Here is a 22,122-nt window from a genome sequence, read left to right on the forward strand (position 1 = left end):
AAAAACACATTATCCTTGACTGAAACTATTAAAAGCATTGTTCAAACACGATAAAGCTGCAAGGTCATAGCGACTCAAAGTAGTGTGACATGTGTAAATAGTTATTTTTCCGACCTGCCAGTCATAATAAATGAAATAATTTAACAAACCTGGTCGGATCAGACTCGGTGACGTCTCCCTTGAAAGAAGCATTAAGGTGCCTCTCTCTGGTCACCAGGTCATCGATGAGGCTCTGCCATCTATCAGCTTCCGCCTGCATTCTGAAGAAGCCATGTTAAGATCATGACAGCGATCATGTAGACATGTTATGCAGAACAAGAGGGTGCCCTCTTTTGGCAAAAAAGCGAAACAGCAGTCGCTAAAGCTCAAGTGCCATGTGAATTTCATAAAATTGGACAACTGGAAGGAGAGAATAAGGATACATGCGCCGTGATGAGGATGCTCGCAGCAGTCCATCTTTAAGCTGGCCAATATTCTGCTTCAGCTTCTGCAGCGATGCCCTCAGTGTCATGTTGATCTGAAAACACACAGGCAACATTCCATCCACATCATAATTTGGGGACAAATGTGCCCAATAACGTAATTGGTGTGTAAATACCTTTGCAGGGTTGTCCCCAGTTCTCAGCTGCTTGTTACGTTCATGGATATTTTCTGCTATTTCCTGGGCCAAACGACATGTGGCATCATAGTTCTGTAACCTACAGAAGCATGAAAGGAAATGTAAATGAAAAAGGTAAATAAAATCATGAGACAGCAACAGGAATACATGATATAGGGTTCAGAAGGAGAGCAGAAAACCATGCAGTAAACGAGAGGGTCGTACGTGCATGCAGACATACTCACTGATGCAGAATTCATAAAATAAATGCTTTATTCAAATAATAGATGGACCAGCATCCTCGGGATATGTATTGCATTGTAGTGCTGCTTTATCACATTTTGTTTTGCCGGAATTATTCGCAAGTTTTCAGATCCGGCGTCACAAAATGAGCAAGCGCCTTCAATCAATCATGTGACTTGCGATGATGCTAACATATTTCTATAAAAACCACAATATATTCGCGGATTCCCTTGACGGTATGCCCTGCAACGTTCCAAATCACACAGCGAGGTGCTTTGTGTTTGCTAATATGGTGAGCAATATGGTCCAGACAGAATATTATGTCTAAAAGTTAATATTAAGCTAGCTACCACTTTAGCTAGTGTCAAACCGTAAGACCAGCTGACTTTCCACAGTTGTTTCTCGTACCAAATAAAACACCGACGCAAATAAATTGCAGTCTTCTGTGCAGATACTCACCACAGATCCGGAGACATTTTGATATACGCTGCGGACCTATAAAGTTTAATTATTTGGAAGCCTTCAGTAGTCTTTCACATCAAATTGTGTTGTTTGGGTATGACGCCACTACGGCGGCCTGCGAGGGTGTTTTGAACAGGAGCGCGTTTTCCGGTTTGAAACGTTCAAAATGTCGAACATAAACGTCGTTTTGTTCGACATTTTATTTAGATGTTTTATTTTTTATTTTCTTTGGATATTCTACCATGAATGACTTTGGAGGCTTCATATTTGCAAGTGCAAATTAAGTTCAGTGTATTTGCCACACATTTTTTTGTGTGTCATCTAATTACATGAAACTGTAAGCTGATAAACCAATTAACAGCTTGCAGTTTCATGTAATTAAGTATTTCAAAAACTTGCAAAAAATGTGTGGCATATGCACTGAAATATGAATTATGTGTATGCAGACCGTATTACATAAAAGAAATAACAAACATGTTTACATGAAAAGACAAAATTTACATGATGTTAATTTACTTTTTTTTTTTTTTCTGGCCCTTTTCACAATAAATATATGCTTTTCTCATTCAAATGTCCTTTTAGCACCCCAATTTAAATAACATTAAATAAAGATGCCATAATTCTCTAATATTTTTTAAACCATTATCACAAACATTATCTTAATTTACCATTTCGTAATGAATATTTTTTATGAGATTTTTAAAAAATATATTAGCTGACCTTGATTCTTTTGGTTCCTACTTGAGTTTGTTCCATAACAACTTTCAATGCAATAATCTGTTTAATCACTTTTTTCAGGATCTGTGTTGCTTTCAAACTGTAATCGCTCTTCTTCAAACTTACTAAAAAAAACAAAAAAAAAGCATTTCAATACCATCTACTTTATAAATAATAATTTAGAAGGATCTCTATGGTTGTTGTATGATGTTGATGGTGATGTTTTATTCATTTATGACAATTATTTGTCATAAACCTTCAAAAAGTGACACAAGAGTCTTGCAGTTTGTTTTTGAGTCCCATTCCACGTCAAACCCACATAGGAGTTTAGGAGTTGTAGAGAGTTATGTTTCATAACCAAACACGAGTTGTGTTTGGATGAAAACACCTATGTGTTGTGTAGAATAATAGCTGTTTGAGGACTTCTTGGAATTGACTCATTTGGAATTTTGATTCTAGACACCCTGGAGTTTTCAAAGAAAAACTCACTTTCCGTGGCCAATATGGTCACCAGCCTCTTTCTGATGACCTTGTCAGCCATAGCGAGTGGTTTTATCGTAGCAGTGCACGGTCTCCTCGAATTTCTCAGCAAAATCAATTCATGATGTAACACAAAGTTTGAAGGGAATGGACTGTTTGAAGGACATGCAACATTTTAAAAGCGTCTTTGCTGTCGTGTGATGCGGAAGTCCTTGTTTATTTCTTCTTTCTGCTCAGAATGGGACACTGCTGACTACAGTTACAATACAGGAAAATCACTGGATTCTTTCCACTTTCATCTCCTGAGCTGACCATAAACAAACAGCTGTGACTTGCCTCACGTGGACACCACCTCCGTGCTTATATAAAAGCCACCCTCACCAGGAAGCTGCTGCTTGAGGCAAATGCTGCCGCTTCTGAAGAATTCGGACACAAATTCAGATGAGATGATTCATGTTCCGAGAACACCGGAGTTCTCCAACTGTGGAACAATGAACTGCACATCGCCTGATCAAAGCATCGCTGCTATTACCGGAGGCAGGAGCAGGCAGAGGTCGCACTCTTATTATAGCCCAGAGGACTGCAAGAACTATAGCGAGCAGGTCCAAATGGTGGGAACAAGCCCCAGACCACGTTCCAGGTATGGACACACTATCAAATCCTAGCCATTTGTGTATCTACTCTCAAGATCGCTGTCTATTTGTGGAATGGAAGCATGTATTCTAATCTGCAATGAATTACATGCTCCCCAGGTCATTTTACAGTTACGAGGCATCAGAGTCCGATGATGGACCACACCACGAGAGGTCCAGTCTCTTACAGCATTACCAAAAGGAGAGAGAAGGGGGTGGCGGTAGTGATCCACTCACCTCCAAGAAGTCCAAGCATAAGCAGAGCAAACACTCATCACGGGAACTCCGTGGTAAAAACTTTATTGGGATATTTGTTTAAATGTGGCATTTCCTTGGAAATATATATTGATTTAGGAAATAAACCCGTACATGTTGTCAGGGAGTAAAGGCAGTCTCAAGACAGTGGCCATGATCACCATCTTGGAGTCAGACAGTTGGGAAATTAACTCCAGCTCCGGGATGAAGTACGGACAGTTTGTGGACTGGGAGAAAATTGACCCTGAAGCGGCGGCCAGATACGAGCAGATCCTGCAGAGGGGTCATCAGCAGCTGAAGACCATGGGCAGAGAAGGATTCTGGGCCATGCCTCACACGCTGAGAGCCAAAGCGTATTATCACATCATCCACGGCATCAATTCCAGGTTAAGACAGTTGTGTGTATTAAATTTCCTCATTTTATGTCTGAGTCGTGACTGACTGGAATGTGGCTTGACGGCACAGTTGCTCCGGGCCTGTGGCTCCAGACAGGGATGTCTACTACGAGCTGGCTAAAAAGCTCTTTGGTGAACAGAAAATTAGCACGCATCCAGTTCCAGAGTACATGAAGGTTGGAGAAATACCCAGGTACCGTATGTACAAAATGTATCCTCTACAAAAAAAAGAACCTTTATCTGTGGATTAGTGATAATCAAATATTTATTACATTTGTCCTGTCCAGATATTGTCTCAACAAAGCAGGACTGAACTCTGTAAAAAAGCTCCTTCTTTGCCTGGGGAAATATTTCCCCAACATGAACTTCTGCCCCATCGTGCCTGCACTGGTCTCTCTCCTCCTCCACTTCAGCGAGGATGAGGCGGAGTGTTTCCACAGCGTGTCCCGGCTGATCTGCTTCAACGACCCCAACAAGCGCTACATTGACCAGACCTTCCTCACCTACCGCGCCTCCTGCATGACATTCGGAGACCTCGCCAACAGGTGCTGCAGGGGCATCCGCAAACTGATCGCCAGCTCGCACCAGAACCTCTTTGAGTTTTACTCGGACTGGATCACGTGGATATTTGCTGACCTTCCGTTCACGTATGCCATCCGAGTGCTGGATGTCTACCTACTAGAGGGCTACAAGGTCCTTTACAGGTTTGTTGCAGCTGCAATGTCACACACAAACCCCTTTTGTGACCCCCCTCTTATGACGCCCTTACTTGTCTGTAGGGTGGCGCTTGCTTTGCTCGGCCTCTACAAAGTGTCCGTGTCATCCCGGGTGGCAGATGTGGAGGACTTCAGGACAGATATGAAGAAGTTTGTGGCCAATATCGCTCGCCACTGCACAGTTGAGAAGCTTCTGGAGGAGGCTTTCATGATCCCTATGGCCACACGGAGGGAGCTCAACCTCTTGTTCAATGCCAATAAGGATTCCCTCACGCAAAAAGGCATCAGCATACACCAGCAAAGGTGGGATTTTACAAAAAAAGAAAAAAAAACGGCTGAGGATGCATGTTCCAGAAAATTGTCATTGTACATTATAGCCTGGATAAGATGTGAAAAACAGAAAAACAGCCTGACCATGTTTCTATATTTATTTAGGCAATCGGTTGAGATGGTGGATTTTAGCAACCTTGACTCCAGTGTTGTGACAAAGACTGGGATGAGAGTGGTCTGGGCCTGGATACCGGAACGCTTTGCACTTTTCAGTCCCATTAGGCTGTTTAACACAGAGGAACACGGAAGGAGTCTCTATTCGTACGTAACCTTCCTCGGCTCCTTCTCAATAGCTTTGGGAAAGTGTCTGCTGGTCTGACAGTGAAACTACTGTCACTGCCTGGGCATCAATGATAGAAACCTTTCTTTCTCTTTATCTTTAAATGTTTTTGCAAATGAGATCAGGCCACAACATGCTGATTACTGCTAAGCATAATCTCCCCATCTACTTATGCAACAGAAGGCTGAGTGTTTTTACTGTCAACAGGTTTGTTTTGACTGTTTACCTGCTGGTTTGGTCACTCCAAATAGCATTCAATGGAAAAAACGTCTTTGCTAAATGTTTATTGCCCAAAACAAGCAAAATGTTACTGTTTATTGTGTGTAGGAGCTTGGATAAACGATCACCCTTTTCCACCTACAGGTTGTATTCATGCGTGGAGGGACATGAGCCGGTAGTCTTGATCATCAAAACTTTGGATGAAGAGGTGACGATCACACATTTACAGTTATTACTTTATATATTTTAAGATCATGGAGAGAGATCAAAATATTTCCTTTTCTCAGGTGTTCGGTGCCTTCCTGTCAACAGACGTTTCAGAGAGGAGAAGGAATGATGCTGAAGAACTCAGATATTTTGGAACAGGAGAATGTTTTGTGTTTACGGTGAGGCACATATTTACGTATAACTATTTAGGGTTTATAGATAATGCCTCAAGTTATTCTTCCTGCGAAAAAAGTAAAGTCTATTGGGAATTCATTAGAAGACATTTGCTTCCTCCCGTAGCTTCGTCCCGGTATGGAACGATACCAGCAGCCCATGGTCAACATCATGACCAGACAAGCTTCCCCTCAGAAAGTCCAAGCTAGCAGCAGTAGCCTCACCAATTTATCAAACAATGGCATCCAAGCCACTTCTCCCACAGCTGCCGCAACGCTAACCTGTCCCGCCGGAACTCCCCAAGACCCCAGCTACCTGACCATCCCCTTCACTACGCCGTCAGAGGAACATGTCTCAGAGCTAGTGCCCAAGAGACCCAAGGAACAGGAAGCGTCCATGTTCATAGCATGCAGCGACACTCGGCTCGTCATCGGTAGGAAGAACAGGATGGTGCCTTTGCTGATGAGGGCAGGGGGTGGTTGATAGTGGGCTGACGTGCTGTGTCTCTCCTTTTGTTTAGGTGGCGATGGGGGCCACGCTCTTTGTCTGCACCAAGATCTCAAGGGAGGATCTTCTGAGTTTTGTGAAACGTTCAAGAGTAAACCGCTCTGCAAGAGAAATTTCAGGATTCAGGCTCTGGAAGTGTGGGGCATCCAGAACTCTATTTCACTCTTTCCTGCCTTTAAATAACCCTCATGTTTGCTCAACGTGTTTTCCCGTGCCTTTACCCCCAGAAATGCCGTTTTATTTTGCATTGATGTTTATGGAAATTTCAAATACATTCATTCACATATTGTGAAGCACCTGAGTGAAATTTCACCTGAAATGTGTATATGTCAGATCTGTTTTATAGCATTGTATCACATACAGTATGTTCAACTACTGGGCTTTATAAGCTTCTAGACGTTTGTATTTCAAAAACTTAAAAGCTGTTAAAATGTCTACTTACGTAATATTGTATCTCAAAATGACAGGTGAAAACAAAATGAATTTAAATGAAAAGAGCAACAACTTGTTTCCTGTTGATCGATTTGATTAAATAATGATTAAATAAATGACCTCATGATCTCAGTTTTCTGACAAATATAACAAAGAAAACGGTGGAATTGTATTTATAGTGCAGTATATTTACTTTCAGCAGACCAGACTGAATATCATCAACACACCATACACATACGGTTGGGAGTTATACCTAAAAGTGTCAATTTTTCACCTCGAAATAAATCAGTTTACTATCAACACAGGACCACAGAAGGTATTCAAACTCAACTTCAGCATCGGTGCGGTAAGTAAATAAAGGAATTCTGCATTGCTGCACTATTATCACACTATTTAAATGCCGTGTAATGTTGTGAATCCCATTTGTGTTGACAGTTTTCAGGCAGGGGCGTCTAACTAAAAATGTTCATTTAATGAACTCCCAATCTACACATCTGTGTTTATAGATGTGCTGCTTTTACCTTTAAAAACCCCACAGTAAAACAACCAATCAAACAGCCCCTTCTTATTATGACACCATCGAGCAGCTTTTAACAGTTGGCTCTGTACATACAGGCAGAAACAGGTGCACGGAGGGGACAGGTGACATTTTTACATTACGATAAGTACCTATATCGGTGATAATATAATAAACAGGCCTATTTTGTTGTTTCACCTTCTCCAAAAGCGTTTCGTAATTATCAGTGAAGCTCGAAGGCCACCGTAGGGAGACATGAATGACGTCATGAACAAAAACAAGAATCTCCAGCGATTAACAACAAAATCTACTGGTTTTGAACGATTAGTGCACAGGTTTGACGCCATCAAAATGCCAATGCTCCTAATTTCCAAGAGCTGAATTGGGAAAAACATGAAATCAACTTTTTATGCGTGTGTTTGGCGTCGTTATGCTTAAGACATCTGGTTAGCTAGTTAGCTGACAGCAGTGATATGAGGGGAGATAGTTCCATTAAATAACTCGTTGGGTGTTCTTTTCAATCTCCTACTGTTAAAATACTCAAAAAAAACCTAGTTGTCTTTATGAACGGAAACAACAAGTGGGTGTTAAGTTGTAGTTATTTTTTGTCATAGAGAGGTCAATGTAGCACTTCTTTTCATACAACACGGAATTATTTTTGTGCAACACTTGTTCGACACGGGATCATGGCGGACCTGGACAACCTCCTCGCAACTTTTCAGACGCAGCTTTCAGACGTGATGGAGACGGTTGTAAAGACGGCCATGTTTGAGGTCACCAGGTTGGTAGAAGATAGTTTCCTTCCCGAGATGAAGCGCAGGACGCTGGAGGTGGAGACCCTGAAGATTCAACTGCAGTGGGCCGAGAGGAAGATGAGTGACCGGGAGGAGACACATGAGATGTCTGGTGAGAGCACAGGAACAAGCCCTGGAGGTGAGCAGGAGGGTAAGGAAAAAGCTTAGTCCCACACTCGAGACACGACACTTACATGGCATTTTCAGGTGTTTTGCATGAACGTGGCGTGAAAGAGGAGGGCAGCTCTCTGGGACTGTGGACAGAGAGCCAGGAGTGTGACTTCCAGGGAACCTCACGATCAGCAGACCAGCCCACGGGATCCAACAGCTCCAGACCCCAGGTGAGCTCCTCAGGGTGGATTTGTCCTTTCCTAGATGACGCAACTCTCCGGATAACCAAACTAAATCGCTTTGTGGTTTGTAGATTGTTGAGGACGTGCTGCCACAGTTTAATGTAAAGGAAGAACGTGTGAATCCGCCATCTTGTCCCTCTGTGAAGATGGGATCATGGAGTGTTCTTGGTGATGGTGAGTCTGTCTGCAGTTTTCCCTGATTACTTGTATCGTTCAATGGTTCTTATGTTGCCTCTGAACACCACGTGTGGTGTTTTTAAAACTTTATGTATGTATTTAAAGCCATTTATTCAGGAAAATCTTCTCTCATCACTCCCTCCACCATGTTTAACACATAACAAAGTTTTATAGCGGCTTTTATTTTTAACCAACCGATTACGAAGCCAGTTTTTGGTGCTTTAAATTCTATGAGCTAAATTGAGCTGTAAGATAACCACCTTGCCGACTTCCTGTTTTAAAGCCTTTGCGTCGACGCTAACCGTTTAAATGTGTCGTTCTGCAGGAGAAGCTGGAGCTGAAGCGCAAAATGCCACAGAGATGATTGAGGAGGAATCAAAATGCGCTGAAGAAAAGCAGGAAGACTCGGTGCAGACCACCTCCTTCCTTCCGATCGTAAAGAAGGTGAAAGACTCGGCGGCCGTTGTGGACTCTGGCTGGGTCGGCCTAACTACCACAGCGGCAGAACTGCTTCAGAATCAAGGACTTGTTGCAGAAAAGGAGTGCGATCCCGGCAAAAGTAGAGCTCCTGCTCAGCAACCAGAACATGAGATGAATACCTCTGCTCGAGCAGACGTTCCTGCTGTGGATGTCCAAGGCGGAGATGAAATTTTGACCCCCCCAAGGCTGCAGAATCCTGACTTTTTGGGTGAGACTATAAAGCAGGAGGTGATGGTCGACGGCGGCAGAAGCGCGGAAGGTCAGCCCAAGACAAAGAGGATAAAAACGCCGCCTTTCTCGGCCAAACAGCACAGCGCGAGGTCAGAAGCCCACAAGCAGGAGGTTATGAAGCTGCAGCCCAAAGTGGGCGCCAGTGTCAGAATGCAGGCGGCGCTGCACCACCTCCATCGGCCTCTGAAGCGACCCTCGCACCTCCTGTCCGGCAGCTCCACCTCTGCTCTGTCTGCGGATCCCTCTGACTCCGTGGCCTCGCTCCTCCCTATCAGGACTCCTGCCATGTCAAAAGGTCACTCGTCTCCGCTCTTAACTCCGCGAGGGCACCTCCACGACAAGGTGGCGCATCTCCGAACCGGCACGTCGTGGCTCAGCATCAAAACCCAGCTCCACGCTGCCAACCCGCCGCCCCATTCAGACTCTAACTTCCACACGGGGCCACGGCGCCTCTTGCGCTGCGGCGAGTGTGGCAAGTGTTTCCCCCACCCCAGCACCCTGAAGGCTCACCTGCAGACTCACACGGGCGAGCGGCCTTTCTGCTGCTCCCTCTGTGGACGTACCTTCACCAAACTGAGCAACCTGAAGGCCCACAGGCGGGTCCACACCGGAGAGAGGCCCTACTGCTGCTTGTCTTGTGGCAAATGCTTCACTCAGAAGTGTAACCTGAAACGCCACCAGAGGATTCATCTGGATATTTGACGGCGGACAGCCAGCGGAGCGAGCGCGGGATGCTAACGACTCTCAGCGCGCCACCCACATCATTAGCATGCTAATGATCCAAAGGGCTATATCTTGTGTGAAGAAGCCTTTTGGAGACATCTTTAAGAACCTGAACCAAGTCCAGTTGCTCACCGAGATCAAGCTTTGGGTGTCAGAGAAATTCTTTTTGTAAGCTGTTATCTGTATTTGTTGTGTGTCAAGAATGTCTTTAATTGATTGTCTGAGTTCTTCAGTAGTTTCCAAAAAGGTTTTCAAGGTGGTGTCGCGTCAGTCTCAGAAAGGAAGAGGTTTCACAGTTGATCTGTTGCACTCAGTATTTATTTTTTAACCTAACATAACAGAGATCTTTGTGAGTAACCATAGTGACTCATGGGTTTTTACAATTTTTACAGCTTTATGTGTTGTAAATTCAAAACAACATTGCGTCATAGATGTATGTAAATGACTTTTATGGATTAAAAAAAGGAGTGTTTGCAAACACAAGTAACCGTGTTTTCAATGAAGGCTAAACCCGGGGAGACGAGTCACAGAAACAATCTTCATATTTCATTTAAAAGACATCAAAAGAGTTTAGATTGTACAAATCGGGCCCTACCTCGTCGTCTATAAATGTTCATCTATCTTGGAATAAATCCAAAACTGATTTTTTTTGAAAAACTGATTGGGTAAGAAGACTGATTTCATCCACTTGACCAATTAAAAATAGTTCCGATGTCGTTTTACAAAACTGTAATACTCAAGTAAACCAGGTGGTGTCGCCCTTGCCCCAATGTTTAAATCTCGGGGTGATTATTTGAGTTTTTTGTTTCTTTAACGGAGATCAGAAGAACATTCTTGATTAGATTCATTCCATTAGAGACAAAGTCTCTGTAGATAAAGTTTTGACTCAACATTTTGTGTGTGTGTGTGTGTGTTGTGAATCCCATTCAGGGTTTCGTTTGATGTGCTGTATCTGCAGTTGGAACAGCTCTGCGCAGGTGGTACCCACCGATAAAATTTTAATCTTATTTTTAAGGTGAAGTCAAAGCTTGCACAGAGGCCAAGGTCCACAGGTGTGTGTGTAAGAGAAAGAGAGAGCGAGAGGAAATTAAGTTGATGCCACGTTTCTGGCCTGGATGGTATCTCGTCTTTTTGATGTTTGAACCGAACAAGAGGAGTTATCGACGCCAAGCTACTGATCGCTGTGCAGGATGAGAATAACAGATTCTGTAGGGGTTCTGAGGCAGGGGGTTGTGAATCCACAGTTGGTTCCCAGTGTGGGGGAGCTCAACATACCTGTGATTTCAGCTAAAACATAGCTGAGAAAGGATCTCTAACCACTACTTCTTTTATTTATTTATTCATTTTGACATTGTATTGCACCCCAATTCCATATCTCAGCACGCAGTTTTATCGGCTGAGGATTGGACCGAGGCTCATTTGCAGCATTCTCACGCCCGGTCCACAAAGGACCAGAACCCTGCGATGCCACAGAGTTCTAACCTGGATCATCCTGCGGGTCGATTCAGCACTGATGGATGAAGCCATCTTCCTGCTCCAGGTTAAGCCTAACAAAGCTCTGCTAACCAGGCGCTCACCAATGTGTATCTGAGGCAGGCTACTAGGATCCTGATCGATGTCCCGGTAGTTTTAACCACAGTAGATAGAAAAATAGAATACATGTGTTCTCCGGCCACACCCATTTGGAATATTATTTTAAAGGTATCATTAACATTCTTTTCATTGTTGTTGGCACTCATAAGTATGGAGATAACAAGAGTCCAACGTTCCAGTGGGCTTCACATCGTTGTCAGTGACGGTCCACGCAAACCTTCCTCATTCTGTGTGTGTGTGTGTGTGTGTGTGTGTGTGTGAGTGTATTCATGCTTCATAGAGAGGTCATTCTGGATGGTCCTTACAACTCTTAAGGGCTGTTAAGACTCAGGTTACGTTGGGCATCAGGTGTGTGTGGGTGTGTGTGTATGTGTGTGTGTGTGTGTGTGTGTGTGTGTGTGTGTGTGTGTGTGTGTGTGTGTGCTTGCTGCCTGCCAGTCTCACAGTTTGATAGCTGTTTGTCCTTCAGGTCTGGCAGAATCCTCTGAAACCACATAACCCATCTTGCTGCGTGTGTAAGTGCTCCAGCAGTGAGCGGACAAAAGGGTAAAAAAAAATACACTTTTAAGAGGAAACCTTGAAACATAAAGTCCCAGTGTGCATCATTTCCCCCCAAAGATCCTTTCACCCTGCACTAGGTTCCCGAAAATATGATGGAGGTGCATTCCATTCATAAAAAATAAGTTTTACACCAAAAAAAGAGAGAGAAAGATTATTAATGTAGAGGCTGGAACTTCACATCTGCTCCCTTTTACACACTGGTTTGACTTCTTTCTCTTTTCATAAAGCATCTTATTACCTTGGAAAAATGGCATTTGCTGTCAAATGTTGCTGTTTCAAGACTCCAGTGACGATGATTCTGTTTGTTCAAAGTCTCTTTTCATGTTGGGCTTTCATCCTGTTTTCCAACCTTCCTGTTTCATCTGCACATCTCTCTCTCTCTCTCTCTCTCTCTCTCTCTCTCTCTCTCTCCTCTCTCTCTCTCTCTCTCTCTCTCTCTCTGTCTATGTCTCTCTCCCCTGTTCTCACCTCTTTCACATCGACCCACCAACATTCTCTCATTACACGTGTTCACCTTCCGCCCGCCTCACAACATAAATGACACACAACATGACAAAACACGTCGAGTGTGTGTGAAGTGGCGTTGGGCTGCATCAGGGTGGTGCTGCGTGTGCGCGCACGTGTGTGTGTGTGTGGAGAGGGGTGTGTGTGTGTGCACATAAAACAAGGTGCAGGGGCCCATTCAGACACCATGAAGTGGTGAAATATGAATCAGTCTGTCACCAGAAATAAACTGATCGATGATAACTGGGCACGTTTAGCGTCGCGGAGCTCGGCCGAGGTTTCCTGAGGTGCAATATTCCAATATTCCCTCCCGTCGATCTGATAGCAGCAGGCCCGCAGCGTTAAAATATGCCGTTCTCGCATGTCACGTTCCCTTGTTCGGCTGCAGGCGCACACTCACCCCCCCCCCCCTCCCAAAGACTGCTGTCAGCAGCGCCATCAGGCTGCAGCTTTATTATTCCGTTTAACCGCTTTGCTCCGTCTTCCTGTCAAAAAAGTAGGAAAACGCCACTTGCGTGTCTGCATCTACATAAATGTCTTGTTTTCTTGGGCTGTTTTATTTGCTGGGCTCATTCTCTTCTTCTCGAGGTGCCTTTAATTTCAGAAAACTTTTGCGTTCTTTAATGCACAGAAGGAGCCACCAACAAGGCCACATTAAAGAACCAGCGGCACTATTTTCTCCTTCCTGGTTTCTATACACAGTGGTGGCCAAAATCATTCCGACATTTGGGATTTTTTAAGAGGGTTCAGCTGCTTCTGATGGATTACTGACAGAACGAAACTGCAGGAACTCTGAAAATAATCACCAGCGTTTTGGAATCGAATTGTATTTATTTTAGGGGGGGTGAAAAGAAGATCTGCATTTTCAGAGCTGTCATGTGTCTCATTTCTACCTCTATAGATGCGTCTGGTCTCTATAGATGCGCAGCTCCTCTGGCTGCTGCTTGCGTTGCACCATATTCCAACATCCTGGAGGTTCAGTCAGCAGGTGAGCACACTCCTCTAATCCAGCATAAAATATTCACAGTGAGATCTAAAACCACCGACTGGGCCGAACAACCGTTCATCTGGAAAAAGGTTTATTTCTAATCGGTTCGGGGTGATGCTGAATGAATTGTTATGTCCTAACAGAATGTCTCATTTTCACACAGTGACAGTGTCAGGCTGCCACGACAGTCGCTAGGGGGCAGTGTTGCTCCATTACAAAGAGGGGAGAGAGAGAGTGCGTGTGTGCGTGCGTGTAAAACCACGTCAACATGACTTGTATGTATAAAACCACCGCTGATTTCTGCTGTTGTCACTCTTATAAATCTTTCCCCTGCTTTTCTAAACCGCACCTCCCAGCTTTCTCACACACATGCTCACATTTCTATCGTTGCGGGGACATTCGTCGACAGTATGTTAACCAGCTCAATCCCACAATCCAAACTAACCCCCTGAACACAGCCCTGAACTCTGAACCCAATTAGAACCATTTCAGAGTTCAGCTCTTGTGCATTATCAAAGACTGAAACATGAGCTACACTTGCTGTCAAGTTTTTAGTTTTCTGTTGATCACTCTGTCAGGATGATTGAGACTACTGTGGCTCTTCTGTTCATCTTGGGTCTAACTGAAAGTTTTCTCTCTCTGCATCTCAATGTCCCTCTCTCTCCCTCACTGTCTCAGTATACTGTATATCTAACTCTTTAATTCTCTCTCACCGTGTCTCTATGTCACTCTCCCTCTCTCTCACACACGCCACCTCTCTCTCTCTCTCTGTGAATGCCAAAAAGGACAAAATCCAAGGCTACATTCCCCCTCCCCGGCTAAGCCTGCATTTCCAATCTGGACCAACTATTGACGGTTTCTGAGCCAGCAGACAGAGGTCTGTCTCTCGAGGTACTGAGGAAGTGCGATAGAGAGAGGAAGACTGCTGCTACAGATGGGGGAACGAGACACAGATCGGATTAGCCGAGTCACAGTTATTGCATTACCTCGCAGCTACACGCGCACACGCGGGTGTCTGTGCGCATACGCGCAAGTTTCCCCGTGCTGTGTTTAGCCAAATCCCGACAAATGCTGAGCACAAATGAAAGGGGAAAAATCAACAGGGGGACGGGAAGTGAAATGGTGGGAATATTGATTGAGCAGCAATTCTTTTAAGTGCATTCTTAAGGCTGGTTCTGGGAGCTCTGGAATTCCCGGGATGTCTTCTCCCATCCCTGTCTTTTTAGTTGCTTTGCAGCACAATATTTAATAACCCTCGAGTAAACATTCAGCTGAGTCGCTCAACAAATGATTGTAAGGAAACTTTTTAAATAATTTCCTTTCCAAATCTACCCCAGTGCTCCTCTTCCAGACCCCCAAAGTGACGTTTTCCCCCTCCGGAGAGCTGCAGTTCCACATTAGCGCCTCTTGGAGTCGCTGTGGTCACACCAACCACCATGTGTGGAAATCCGGATTAAAAACCAAAAAAAGAGGGAAAAGAAATGGCTTATTCCCCAAAATACTACATGCTTCTACGAAATGGGTCTTAACACTCTATTATAATTAAGTTTTTTGAGAGGGCTCCTTTTGTTATCAGCGTGGTCTTAGATTGCTTGGCGCTTGCAGGAAATGAGACATGTGCTCCCCAAGCAGCTACACAGGTCTCCAACCTGCTCCGCTTACAAGATGTCAGGATGTATATGCAGGCACGCCACTGTGACTTGGATTGAGGCGTGCAGCGTGGGTTCTAATCCCCAAATCTCAATTACCCCCCCCCCTTTCTTTCAAGCCTTTCCTCTGTCTTTCCTCATCTGACCTCCACTGTGTCCCTCACTGCTTCAGCTTCTCGTGACCCCAAACACAATTAACAACTGTTTGCTGATGAGAACGAGTGGGGGCTCATCGCTCTTCATGTCACTGGCATTTAATTGCTCTGTGCTAATCCTAATAACGATCTAGCGCAGTTTAATTGGCCTTAACTTTTGGTTGCGGCCACTTTTTTGTTGCGTCTTTGATACGGAGTCTCCTGTTTGGCTCCAGCCCGGAATTATTGTGGGGTTGGGGTGGCAGTAGGAGATGCTGACATCCCAACTGGCAGGGAATAAAAGAATTGATAGGGGACAGATCCTCCCTCCATCATTCATCACCTGGGGGGAGGGGGGGGGGTGAAAGGGTGAGCAGACACTGAGGTTGAGAGTGAAAATATAAGGGAGCGAGCAGCCACCCAACACAGTCATCAAATACCTTCCATCCATCATCTTCCTCCATCCGGTGCCTGCCACTGCTTCATCAGCATCACCATACATTATGGGTGCGCACGTGCACGTGCACGGACAGGTTCCTGGGCTGAATGTGTGTGTGTGTTTGTGTGTTGCCGGATTAGCCTGTTTTTGTGTTGATCTGTTTTAATTTCAGCTCTATAATTCATGTTCCGTGAAGATCATTAAACATTTAACCAACTGGGTCATGCAGGTAAAATTCCCCGACCCTCCCCGAGGGTGTGTGTGTGTGTGTGTGTGTGTGTTCAAAAAAAGGCTAAAACAAACCCTGAAATCTGACTTCAGCTGTTCCGTTTGTGTGAAAAACCAAAGCAACTCCACCCAGTTCACTTCAGCTCAACATTACTCTACTATAGGATTGTCCCTGGGGTCATTACCCCCCCAGCAACCAACCATGGCAACCCCTGATTAACAGAAGGGAACCTTGAGTGGGACCAGGCTCTGTGGGATGAACTGCAGGTGTGTCTCCTTCCTGGTTAGCGAGCCACGCCCCCCCCAGGTGGGGGCTGTTTAGTCATATTCTATCTAATGAGACTTCCATTTTAAAACCCCTCTGACCTAAAGGGTTCCAATCTATTATAAAACCTTTTCAAAACAATTGAGTGAGTTTGCTGGCACAAAAACAAAAAAACTTGGTGAACCGGAACTCCCGGAAGACGATCCGTGTAATCCATCAGCAGCTGATCAGTGGGTGTTGGAAATGAGCACAATAGAGCCAAATTTCACCGCTCCAACAAACAAGAATGTTGAATTCCACTTCCTCTTAAATGCAGCCGCCCCAACATCCCTCAGATTTGAAAAGCTCTGGGCAATTAATTCAAGAATGAGACACCCTAAAACAATTGTAATCTGCCCCATTTTCCCTTGGTTGGTTTGAAATAAGACCTGCAGACGCGCACCAGGAAAGACGGTCCAGCAACTCCGGTTTTTCCTTTCATTGCCGTTCCCAGAATCCAAGCAGGTCCCAGTCGCCACCAGAGTTTATTATTAGCACGTTTGAAGCTAATAACACTTTAATTCTGGTGGCCTATAACAAGATTAAGGCAGGGAATGTTGATTGGAGCTGATTTCCAGCAAACAGGTGGCAAACGGCTGCTGAAAGGGTGTTTCGTGTGCTCCAACTTCCCCGAGAAAGTTTAAAAGCGGCTCGTTTTCCAAGTGCCACTCCTGTAATTATCCACATAATGTTTCAAGCAATAAACTTGTGCAAACCCGCGCTGTCTGTTTCAAAATGTAAATATTGCACATTGTTTTTCGCTTTTTACCCCGCAGCTCAGCGTCCTTGTTTCTTCTCTCCAGGTGTCTCTGGCAACATTCTGCTAATTGTGTTTTAAGAGCAGGATGTAATTGAGCAGAAACAATTATCCAGAGCTTTTAGGACTTGTTTATTATTCAGCCAAATGCCAAAACCAGTGTTTAATGCTTTCCCTCTCCACTTTAAACATGATGATGGCTACTTTGATGGTGATAAAGGATTCACATTTTTTATTTATCTACACTTTACATTCCGCTGGCTTTCACAGAGACGAAAAATAGCTGAAGCGGACAAAAGAATTGATTTTTTTCCACCCATTAATGTTCTTCTCCGGCCTTGAGTATGAATAGTTGTCGGAGAATGATTCATTTCTCTACTAGTTATAGTTAAAATAATTAAAATAGCACGATAAAATCTAAAAGCTCATGTCAAATATGCCAGTCAGAGAAAAAAACTACGAAATGACCCCTCCAACAAAGCATTTTGCCACCTGTCAGTCAGTATTAATGTGATTAAAATCTCAGTTACTCACACGCTGGTGTAACTAAAAGGGTTTAAAATCCATTCGTGGCCCAGTGATGAGCTGAAGTCGCCACATCAGGTGACAATAGCAAATCTTGGAATACAGGAGAATCCTCCAGTCACAGCTGTCTGTCAAAAAAATGAGCTGGCTTTGGCAAGAGAGGGGAAAAAAAACGCCTTTTCTCGCGTTTCTGAGTTGAAATAATGACGAAAACACAGAATTTAAGAGGTTCTGAGCATCTATTACACCTGCCTCCTGGGAATGTCTTCTCCCGGGACAGAAAAATGTGTTTTATTGCACAACTAGACTAAATGGAAATAAGCAGCTTGAAACTGTCGTAGTCTTTACATTTATTCAGTCTGCCGCTAATAGAGCGCTAATGGCTTCTACCTATATGCACCTTTAATGCGGGCACAGTTCAGGACCCAGGAGGCCCCCTCATGTGATAAATGGACGTGTTTGAGAGAACTTTGAGTCAAAAAGAGAACACACATTTTACTGAGTTGTGACAGGAAGTGACATTTAGGGCCACGTGTGGACTTCCTGTGTCCTCTGGCACGTAGAGGAAGTGCTTTGTCTTATAGATGACCTACAAAAGCTGCTCATTTTTACCCTGTTTGCATGATTAAATGGCTCATTTAGACAATCCCAGTTCATCTTTTCCAGCTGTCTTGGAATCTGAGCTGTGACTGAAAACAGTAGTTTTTGAGAAGTGCGGTGTGTTTGGGCTGGATGACCACGATGACAGCCTGACTGAAAGGGATCCATGTATCGCCAACGGCGCCTTCATCGATCATTAGGTCCTACACGTCCTCAGCTGATACGCCGGCTCCGCTCCCCCCCTCCTAAAGTCAACAAAAAAACATGACAAATTCCTCTCCCCAGTCTCCTCCGCCTGCTCCGCCCTGAAAGGACAGATGAATGGTGCTCACCGTATCGACACAAACTTTTCGCCCCTCTGCCTCGTGTTTGCTAATGAGCACCGCTAGCTCTATTGACCTACTTGTGGACTTAAAGGAAATCCAATCAGGATCGCCTCGAGTTGCTTTTCCCTGCTGTGGGAGATTAAAAGATTACATTCTCTGCCTATCTGTGCTCATCGTCATCATTACTCCTTCTTCCTGTGTTGTTTGCGGCATCTTCTCCCTCCCCTGGTTTCTATTGACTCCTTCTCCCCTGCATGTAAATACCTTTCCGGGCTCTTTTTACCAACTTCCCTTTGTTGTTCCCTTTCAGATGTGAGCAGAGCAGTGGACAGCAGCCATGCAGATAATTATCAGCCAGAGAAAAATGTCACCGGAGCACGAATCTGTGGCAACGGCTCGTCTGCTACGTGTTTGAACAACAATAACTCAATTTGGGGTTTTCAGAACTACTCACGAACCCTCCAAAATCCTCTGTCCAATGAAAGATCAGTGTACATTTCCTTTCGTAACTCAAGGCCTCATAGTTTGAAGTGCGATGGGCCACTTCTCTCGTGTCCCTCCCTCTTCCTGCTTTTATTCGTATACAGCTAATTCACCCACTTTCTCTCGTGCTTAGACCTCATGGAATGCAATTACAGAGGCAGAAGTCTCCCAGTCATGTCTATAACCGCCCCCCCAGCACTGTCACCTGCAGACTGAGCTCCAGGTCTGATGCTAAAATCTGAGCCCCCATTTTAAAGCAAAGCCTCCTGCTACAAGGTGACAATGCTAACCTTTGCGCCACTGCGCCCCAGGTGGTGGTGACAGGATTTTTGCAGCCTCCTCTTCGGATCCTCGATCCTCGAGGAGGAGGAGGCAGAAAGGCCTTTCCACTCAGAAGCCACCTGTGTGCAACACAAAGTCCGAGAAGGTTGTTCTTTTCAAAAGGCTCATCGGTTCAACTGTACCTCTCCGGACTTGGGAAGACGCCTTAAGCTTTCCCGAATGCTAACAGCCAGTTTGCGAAGCACCGTGCACATGCGCGCTAGCATTACTTCCATTATTCTAATCCCAGCTAGCACACGTACGGACCCCGTGCTCCCAGCAGGGTGCCGAGCTCCTGTTTATTTCGCCTGTTTTCTAGCTATTTGCGCCGCACTGTAATAAAACACAGCGACCCGACTCCAAAGGGGGTCGGCTGACAACAGATCAACCTTGCGAAAACACAGCGCGCCGCGGGTCGGACGCCAGATTCACATCGTACGCGCGCATCTTTGAGGCCAGTCAAGATGAAAGCACACCCACTGGTGTCCAGTTGGTCATTAAATATTTTGGCAGGTTTTTTTAAAGCGGCGTCCTTGAAGTGACGTTTCCTTTCGCTGTGGGGGCACCTTTCCCCCCACTTTGGTTTAACCTTTATTTAAACACTAAGGGGTCTTTTTGTTTGGTAATTTGCGGTAAACGCAGGGAATTTAAAAAAGAAGGAAAGAAAAGGACAGGCGCGCTGGATCTTTTATAAAGCTTAATGAGGGAACGGCAAAACAGTTGCAGGGAAGAAATTTGCTCCTCAGAGGCGACAAACAGATGTGACGATGCCCGAATTAAAGGCGGAAACGGGCATTACTCACGACACAAGTTTTTGGATTCTTTTTTTTCACTTTTTCGCACGTTTCCACGTAGCTCCGTGATGAGCAGCGAGCCTCTTCAATGCATGCTCGTGTCCAAACGGATCACCAAGTGCTCAAATCCACGACAGTTTGTTAACTCGAGCTGAAACCCTCGGAAACAGGCCTCACCAGGGGGGAAATGGATGCATTTCATCACAGTGTGACACAATCCAGCATGTCTTTCTGTTTTTAATTCACCCTTCCTCTTCCTCTCACCTCACCCGCTCAATTAGCTCCCGTTTCCAATGGACCCACTTATTTTACAGCCGGACTCAACAAGTGAATTCTATCAATTGCCGGTGCCGGACCTAAAGCTCCTCGTCTCCCACTTTTGACAAGAATCCTTCCTCCGGCAAATTAGTGGCAGGAGCAAGAAAGGCCAAAGAAATTAGATTTAAGTGGAACATCCCACGGCTCGGGGAAAAAAAAGAGAACTGAAATAAGGCGGAAGAAGCTCCTTCCCCATCCTTACTCCTTCATCGTCTTTTTCACCGCTGGACTGTCAGACGTCTGGCTTTGGTGGTGCTCCCAGTTGAACCAACTGTTCTCAGCTTTTCCTTTGCGCCCCTGAAATTGGACGTGAACTTCATTGCAGTTCTTGCTTACAGAAACCCTACGGATGTCGAGTACGTGTGCAGCTTGGTTTCCCTTCTCCATTATACTTCTTAAACTTGTGGTTAAAATTAAGAGTGTTTTAAGGGGTATTTATCCTTTAAAGTGATATGAATTATCTTTGGACTTCAATATCAGCTGGACCTTTTAAAGCAAGCTCACGTTGGATAAAAGCTAATGGGGGGAAAGTCACTCTTTCGCCAGCTGTTACGAGAGACCCAGAAAGTTTATCCTCATAAGCCTTCTCATGAAGAACTTTTCAGTCTATTTGATCCTGTGTAGGGGAAAAAGAGGGATAAAAAAGGGAAAATTCCAGCCTCAGAGAAGGAAGGTGACCAAAGCTTGGGGTTGATCTGAAATCTGCGTATGCTAGCAGGCTGAGGGTGTGAAACACGGGAAGCGCTGGGCTGAGAGATGTACGCAAACTAAGGGAAAAGAGTGGGATCCCTAAACATCACATGAAATTCCTGGCCATCTGGCAGCGCGTGTAGGAGGTTTCATTTTCTACCTTAGAGCTTTGGCCTCCTATTAAAGGTGTAATGGTTAGCCTGTACTGTGGACGCCAGTGCCAGAGAAATCTGAAATCTCCCACGAAAACCTCGAGTGAAGGTAATTCAGCTATATAGACGGCAGCATACTTTTCAGCGTTTTCCCAACACCATCCTTTTTTGAACAGCAGCTTCTCCATTTTGCTGGAATGTTAAATCTGCCTCTTTTTGGTTTAATCTCCCTTTTGTGTCTATTTCTAATGGACTTTATCATGGACTAACACAGAGGCGGGCAACGCGGCCACAGTTCATCGCTCACTTTTATGCCGCTCCAACTCCATTTTCCAACTCATCTTGAATGATTCCCTCCTCAAATGGGAATGCTGCGGGTGTGCTCCCACCCCGAATGAAAAAGGACAGCTGTTCAGCAGCGCTCACCTGAAAGACGCTTCGTAAAATCAGGTTACGCTATAGGCGCACATCAGATTCTCTAGCAAGTGTCTGTCCCCGTCTGGCGCTCCCTTCTCTATACCGACAGTGCTGAGATAATGATCCCTTTCATCGGTAAAATCAAACCTTGTCACACGTCTCCCGTTGATGCCAGCGTTGGAATGAAAACAGTGATGCCGGGGTTCCCCCGCCCACCCTCGAATACCCTGGAATACCCAAACCTGCTTTTCTTGCTAGATACCAAGACGGACGTCAGGAATTGTTCCAAATGCTAGATAAATCACAGGAGTACAAGATGGAGACACCAGGAAGACAAGGGTGAGGAAAGTAGGGTGAGAGCAGGGAGAACTGTAGATCCAGGTGTATTTATAGAACAGTAAAGGGTAATAATACCCC

General features: G+C 44.9%; 3 protein-coding genes across 16 annotated transcripts in view; 2 read left to right on the plus strand and 1 right to left on the minus strand.

Annotated features, from left to right (window-relative positions):
• The window catches only part of stx8 (syntaxin 8), a 60,362-nt gene extending 58,924 nt beyond the window's left edge, over positions 1-1,438 (minus strand). For all 14 annotated transcript variants that reach the window (XR_008951204.1, XR_008951203.1, XR_008951199.1 and 11 more), the window contains exons 1-4: positions 1,301-1,438; positions 599-698; positions 423-517; positions 150-260 (exon numbers count right to left, since the gene is read on the minus strand). Coding sequence is in view for 5 of the 14 variants with exons in the window: in XM_057037028.1 (XP_056893008.1) it covers positions 150-260; positions 423-517; positions 599-698; positions 1,301-1,317 (323 nt within the window). In the remaining 9 variants the exon portion in view is untranslated. The remainder of the gene's footprint in view (positions 1-149; positions 261-422; positions 518-598; positions 699-1,300) is intronic.
• A 1,439-nt stretch (positions 1,439-2,877) lies between these two features.
• Positions 2,878-6,947, plus strand: LOC130528066 (TBC1 domain family member 24-like). The gene is made up of 11 exons (XM_057037017.1): positions 2,878-3,140; positions 3,253-3,422; positions 3,512-3,773; positions 3,853-3,975; positions 4,070-4,486; positions 4,562-4,801; positions 4,934-5,089; positions 5,472-5,535; positions 5,615-5,713; positions 5,835-6,141; positions 6,229-6,947. The coding sequence occupies exons 1-11, from the start codon at positions 2,905-2,907 to the stop codon at positions 6,396-6,398; spliced, it is 2,244 nt and encodes a 747-aa protein (XP_056892997.1). The 5' UTR covers positions 2,878-2,904; the 3' UTR covers positions 6,399-6,947.
• A 356-nt stretch (positions 6,948-7,303) lies between these two features.
• si:ch73-109d9.3 (transcription factor Sp1) lies at positions 7,304-10,405 on the plus strand. The gene is made up of 4 exons (XM_057037023.1): positions 7,304-8,097; positions 8,166-8,299; positions 8,383-8,485; positions 8,814-10,405. The coding sequence occupies exons 1-4, from the start codon at positions 7,851-7,853 to the stop codon at positions 9,899-9,901; spliced, it is 1,572 nt and encodes a 523-aa protein (XP_056893003.1). The 5' UTR covers positions 7,304-7,850; the 3' UTR covers positions 9,902-10,405.
• The last annotated feature ends 11,717 nt before the right edge of the window (positions 10,406-22,122 follow it).

Source organism: Takifugu flavidus, chromosome 6, assembly GCF_003711565.1.
Source record: "Takifugu flavidus isolate HTHZ2018 chromosome 6, ASM371156v2, whole genome shotgun sequence".
Classification (NCBI taxonomy): Eukaryota; Metazoa; Chordata; class Actinopteri; order Tetraodontiformes; family Tetraodontidae; genus Takifugu; species Takifugu flavidus.

What these genes read in the sequence shown, in the direction of transcription:
- si:ch73-109d9.3 (XM_057037023.1), top strand. Translation starts at nt 7,851, where the DNA reads ATGGCGGACCTGGACAACCTCCTCGCAACTTTTCAGACGCAGCTTTCA. An exon ending in CACAGGAACAAGCCCTGGAG is followed by an intron (nt 8,098 to 8,165) that starts GTGAGCAGGAGG and finishes TGGCATTTTCAG; the next exon opens with GTGTTTTGCATGAACGTGGC. An exon ending in ATGGAGTGTTCTTGGTGATG is followed by an intron (nt 8,486 to 8,813) that starts GTGAGTCTGTCT and finishes GTCGTTCTGCAG; the next exon opens with GAGAAGCTGGAGCTGAAGCG.
- LOC130528066 (XM_057037017.1), top strand. Translation starts at nt 2,905, where the DNA reads ATGCTGCCGCTTCTGAAGAATTCGGACACAAATTCAGATGAGATGATT. An exon ending in CTCATCACGGGAACTCCGTG is followed by an intron (nt 3,423 to 3,511) that starts GTAAAAACTTTA and finishes ACATGTTGTCAG; the next exon opens with GGAGTAAAGGCAGTCTCAAG. An exon ending in CACGGAAGGAGTCTCTATTC is followed by an intron (nt 5,090 to 5,471) that starts GTACGTAACCTT and finishes TTCCACCTACAG; the next exon opens with GTTGTATTCATGCGTGGAGG.